The 5,466-nt window shown below is 57.6% G+C and overlaps 1 protein-coding gene across 1 annotated transcript in view; it reads right to left on the reverse strand.

The window, feature by feature from the left end:
* Nucleotides 1-1,774: 1,774 nt before the first annotated feature.
* The window catches only part of ISOC2 (isochorismatase domain containing 2), a 7,250-nt gene continuing 3,558 nt past the window's right edge, over nt 1,775-5,466 (reverse strand). The window contains exons 2-5 of the mRNA XM_029585471.1: nt 3,515-3,727; nt 3,054-3,124; nt 2,721-2,838; nt 1,775-2,573 (exon numbers count right to left, since the gene is read on the reverse strand). Of these exons, the coding sequence (XP_029441331.1) occupies nt 2,493-2,573; nt 2,721-2,838; nt 3,054-3,124; nt 3,515-3,727 (483 nt within the window). The 3' untranslated portion in view covers nt 1,775-2,492. The remainder of the gene's footprint in view (nt 2,574-2,720; nt 2,839-3,053; nt 3,125-3,514; nt 3,728-5,466) is intronic.

Here is a 5,466-nt window from a genome sequence, read left to right on the forward strand (position 1 = left end):
GAAAACACGGACACAGCCCCTCCTTTAGATACCGCATCGGGCACAGAGGGAATGCGGCTGCACTCGCGGTAGGAAGACCGGTGCTCAATGCATCTTATTGTATCAGCCCCAAAGTCCGTGACAGAGCCGGGGATTAGAGCTAAGGCACAGGGAGTTAATAGATTTCGGTAGCCGCCCCCCCCCCAGGTCTTCACATCACTATCGTAAGGGTGGGAATGAGGAGGTCATCTGGACCCATCACATTCGCAGATTTTTATTTACCCTCTGAGGAAGTTGGCAGGAGCCCATCGCTCCTTGGCAGAGACCCAGCTATTAAGTGTAATAGAGGCGACGTGGTGGTGGCGAGCTTGCCAGTGATCTCATGGTACCCAAGGTAGATGGGCAGCAGCGGAAAGAAGACGAGGTACCTCCTCTGACCATTGTAATGGATATAAGAGGGCATGGGATGGAGTTTGAGGGGGGTCAGGGGGACAGCAAAACAGTGAAAGCCGAGTGCTGCAGGGAGGAGGGAGGGATGGCGATAGTGGTGGGGTTCTGGTGCACGACTACAGAGCGGCCCCCTTCAGCCTACTCACGAGCCCGACAGGCACAAAATGTCAGTAATTCCTTTAGCAAACCGGAACCAAGATTCCTGGTATTTCCAGCCCCTGCACTCTCTGCATTTTGCTGGAGTTTCCTCTGGTATTTTCAGCCCCTGCGCTCTCTGCATTTTGCTGGAGTTTCCTCTGGTATTTCCAGCCCCTGCACTCTCTGCATTTTGCTGGAGTTTCCTCTGGTATTTCCAGCCCCTGCGCGCTCTGTATTTTGCTGGAGTCTCCCTCTGGTATTTTCAGCCCCTGCGCTCTCTGTATTTTTCTGGAGTCTCCTCTGGTATCTCCAGCCCCTGCGCTCTCTGCATTTTGCTGGAGTCTCCTCTGGTATCTCCAGCCCCTGCGCTCTCTGCATTTTGCTGGAGTCTCCTCTGGTATCTCCAGCCCCTGCGCTCTCTGCATTTTGCTGGAGTTTCCTCTGGTATTTTCAGCCCCTGCGCTCTCTGCATTTTGCTGGAGTCTCCCTCTGGTATTTCCAGCCCCTGCGCTCTCTGCATTTTGCTGGAGTCTCCCTCTGGTATTTCCAGCCCCTGCGCTCTCTGCATTTTGCTGGAGTCTCCTCTGGTATTTCCAGCCCCTGCGCGCTCTGTATTTTGCTGGAGTCTCCCTTTGGTATTTCCAGCCCCTGCGCGCTCTGTATTTTTCTGGAGTCTCCTCTGGTATTTCCAGCCCCTGCGCTCTCTGCATTTTGCTGGAGTCTCCTCTGGTATTTCCAGCCCCTGCGCTCTCTGCATTTTGCTGGAGTCTCCCTCTGGTATTTCAGCCCCTGCGCTCTCTGCATTTTGCTGGAGTCTCCTCTGGTATTTCCAGCCCCTGCGCTCTCTGCATTTTGCTGGAGTCTCCCTCTGGTATTTTCAGCCCCTGCGCTCTCTGCATTTTGCTGGAGTCTCCCTCTGGTATTTTCAGCCCCTGCGCTCTCTGCATTTTGCTGGAGTCTCCCTCTCTTATTTCCAGCCCCTGCACTCTCTGGAATTGTTCTTCATATTTTTAGGACCTTAAAATCCACCAGTTGGGAAAAACGGACTGAAGTTTCAGCCAGGATTTACTGGGAGCAGGGTACAAAGCACAGACAGGAAAACAACCTCCCCATCCCCCGAACTCAGGGCCCCCCCCCCCCCAAAAAAAACCAAAACTGCAATTCATTTTTGAAAACAAAAGCCTCAAACCCGAAAGATTAGCCACAGTTCCTTTCTGCAGAGATTACAGCCTTTATTTCTTTAAAAACAAGATTAGATATATAGGCTTATTCAAAGAGAAATTCAAGATGCAGAACCCTTCTGGGTAATCTATGCAAATTGTTATGCAAATCAGGCCTTTCTGAGAAAAGGCAGGCAGACAGCTCAGAGGATGGCCAGACCTCCCTGGATCACACAGCACGAAGGAGGGCGATTAAAGCAGTGACGCTGGCAGGAGCAGCGGGTTTGCATCCATCCTTTCAGCTCGTTGCTATTCAGTGCAGATAGAGGTGGAGAAGGGGCTGCTGCAAGCTCCCGCCCCTATCCCCAACCTGGCCGCTCTCACCTTCCTGAAAGGGGGGGGGGGGGGTGGCGCTGCTGTGCTGATCGTCATCACAGCGCCATGCAGGCGCCACACTGACACACACAAAGCACGCAGAGCGGATCTTCAGCAGAGCCCCCTGCTGTTTGACAAACGGGCACTCGGCCAGAGGCCTGGTGGCAGCCATCTTTAACCCCCCCCCCCCAAATGGAAAGCGGAGAGAAAAAGGCAAATTCCAGGCAAGCAAAGTAACCCAGCCGCTGGGTTACCAGGGGCAGGGCTCTCTTCCGGCGATTTTCCAACCAGCAACAGGGGGGAGGGGGTTGGTCTGGCCCTCCCCTCCCCTCCCCCCAGCACCGCCTTGGCAGCTCCAACTTGCTCCTTTGGACCCCGGCCGCCACGGAGTCAGCTGAGAAGGGGGCTCTGGCCCTGGAAGAACGACAGCAGGCCACTGTCCGGTGCAGGATCCTTGATGATTTTCTGCAGCTTAAAAAGGAGGGGGTGGGGGGTGAATCCAGGTGAGAGGAGGGGGGTAAGGCTTGGAGGTATTCACATCGTGTAAACACAGAGGTGGCCAAGCATACGAGAGAGAGGAAAACTGGAAATGGAGGAGGGGGCTGAGGGAGCAGTTACCTCTTTAAACTTGGGGTGAGCAGCGTCCCTGGCCAGCTGGAGGATGACCCCTTCGCTCGTGGTGAGATAGGCCCCGCTCTGCTTCATCCGGGCCAGGGCCACAAGCCTGTCCACCTGACTGCAGGAGACGGGAGGGAAAGCAGAAGGGGGAGCTGTTAGGGACCTTGCCAGAGAGAGAGAGGGGGGGGGGGGGGAGAGCAGGACCCTAGGCTGTGCGTCGCCCTGCAATCCAGGGAATAAAAAACCCCAAACAATTTATGGTGCCGGCCCCGAGCCGGGATACCAGGGACCTTCCTCTGGGGAGATGGGGGATGGGCTCTTAGTCACTTTTACCTGCGAGAGGAGCAGGCGTCGGCCACAATGTGGACATCCAGGTCCTTTTCCAGCAGATCCAGGCTGGTGCTCTGCAGGAGGAAATACACCAGAGGAAGCGAGGTCAGCAAACCCTGCTGGGCAGGCTGGGGGAAGGGGAGGCAACCAGGGATGAGGGCTGAGGCACAGGGAGAGAAAGGGACTCCCCCCCCACCCCCAGCAGTGGCTCTTATCAGGGAACTATCATGCAAGGGCTTCTGCAGGTTCTCTCTTATTCTAAAGGCCCGGTCTTAATGCAGAATGAATACTGCCATGGCCTTTCCCCACTCACCCCTGACTAGGCTGAGCGCACAAACTGCACATCACTGTTCTAGAAGGATCCCAATCACCAGCAGGAGGATCCCAGTGCAAATCCAGTCCCCGCCAGGCTGAGGAAGCTGAGCAGGAGCCAGCAGTGCTCCCCCTTCCACCAGGGTCCCTACCATGATGCAGGCTTGCGTCTCGATGCCACACAGCAGCACAGAGCGCAGATCCGGGACGAGCCGCAGGGCCTCCTCTACTTCGGGCGTCAGCATGCTGAAGCAGGTCTTGGAGTACTTCCTCAGATCCTGGGCCCCCAGCTCCGGCACGGTGGGGCCCAGCCCCTTGGGGTACTGCTCCGTCACAATCACCGGGATCTCCAGCACCCGGGCTGCCTGTGAAGGGAACCCCGCAAAGACAGACAGAAGGCATCTTATCCCACAGGAAACACTGCAAGGGGCTCACACACAGCCACGTTGGCTATCCTTGCACAAAGGTGGGAACATGGTACATTAACAATTTGTGCCTCCCAGTCCTAGAGGTGACAGGCTCTGTATCCCTGCACCCGTCCCCTGAGCCCTCCAGTCCTAGAGGTGACAGGCTCTGTATCCCTGCACCCGTCCCCTGATCCCTCCAGTCCTAGAGGTGACAGGCTCTGTATCCCTGCGCCGGTCCCCTGAGCCCTCCAGTCCTAGAGGTGACAGGCTCTGTATCCCTGCTCCCGTCCCCTGAGCCCTCCAGTCCTAGAGGTGACAGGCTCTGTATCCCTGCACCCGTCCCCTGAGCCCTCCAGTCCTAGAGGTGACAGCTCTGTATCCCTGCCCCCATCCCCTGAGCCCTCCAGTCCTAGAGGTGACAGGCTCTGTATCCCTGCACCCATCCCCTGATCCCTCCAGTCCTAGAGGTGACAGGCTCTGTATCCCTGCTCCCATCTCCTGAGCCCTCCAGTCCCAGAGGTGACAGGCTCTGTATCCCTGCACCCATCCCCTGAGCCCTCCAGTCCCAGAGGCGACAGGCTCTGTATCCCTGCTCCCTCCCCTGATCCCTCCAGTCCCAGAGGCGACAGGCTCTGTATCCCTGCCCCCATCTCCTGATCCCTCCAGTCCCAGAGGTGACAGGCTCTGTATCCCTGCACCCATCCCTGATCCCTCCAGTCCTAGAGGTGACAGGCTCTGTATCCCTGCCCCCATCCCCTGATCCCTCCAGTCCTAGAGGTGACAGGCTCTGTATCCCTGCCCCCATCCCCTGATCCCTCCAGTCCTAGAGGTGACAGGCTCTGTATCCCTGCACCCGTCCCCTGAGCCCTCCAGTCCTAGAGGTGACAGGCTCTGTATCCCTGCACCCGTCCCCTGATCCCTCCAGTCGTAGAGGTGACAGGCTCTGTATCCTTGCACCCGTCCCCTGATCCCTCCAGTCCTAGAGGTGACAGGCTCTGTATCCCTGCACCCGTCCCCTGATCCCTCCAGTCCTAGAGGTGACAGGCTCTGTATCCCTGCACCCATCCCCTGATCCCTCCAGTCCTAGAGGTGACAGGCTCTGTATCCCTGCCCCCGTCCCCTGATCCCTCCAGTCCTAGAGGTGACAGGCTCTGTATCCCTGCACCCATCCCCTGATCCCTCCAGTCCTAGAGGTGACAGGCTCTGTATCCCTGCCCCCATCCCCTGATCCCTCCAGTCCTAGAGGTGACAGGCTCTGTATCCCTGCCCCCATCCCCTGAGCCCTCCAGTCCTAGAGGTGAGAGGCTCTGTATCCCTGCTCCCATCCCCTGATCCCTCCAGTCCTAGAGGTGAGAGGCTCTGTATCCCTGCTCCCATCCCCTGATCCCTCCAGTCCTAGAGGTGACAGGGTCTGTATCCCTGCTCCCATCCCCTGAGCCCTCCAGTCCTAGAGGTGACAGGCTCTGTATCCCTGCACCCGTCCCCTGAGCCCTCCAGTCCTAGAGGTGACAGGCTCTGTATCCCTGCTCCCATCCCCTGATCCCTCCAGTCCTAGAGGTGACAGGCTCTGTATCCCTGCACCCATCCCCTGATCCCTCCAGTCCTAGAGGTGACAGGCTCTGTATCCCTGCACCCATCCCCTGATCCCTCCAGTCCTAGAGGTGACAGGATCTGTATCCCTGCACCCATCCCCTGAT

The sequence above is a fragment of the Rhinatrema bivittatum genome, chromosome 19, assembly GCF_901001135.1.
Source record: "Rhinatrema bivittatum chromosome 19, aRhiBiv1.1, whole genome shotgun sequence".
Lineage (NCBI taxonomy): Eukaryota > Metazoa > Chordata > Amphibia > Gymnophiona > Rhinatrematidae > Rhinatrema > Rhinatrema bivittatum.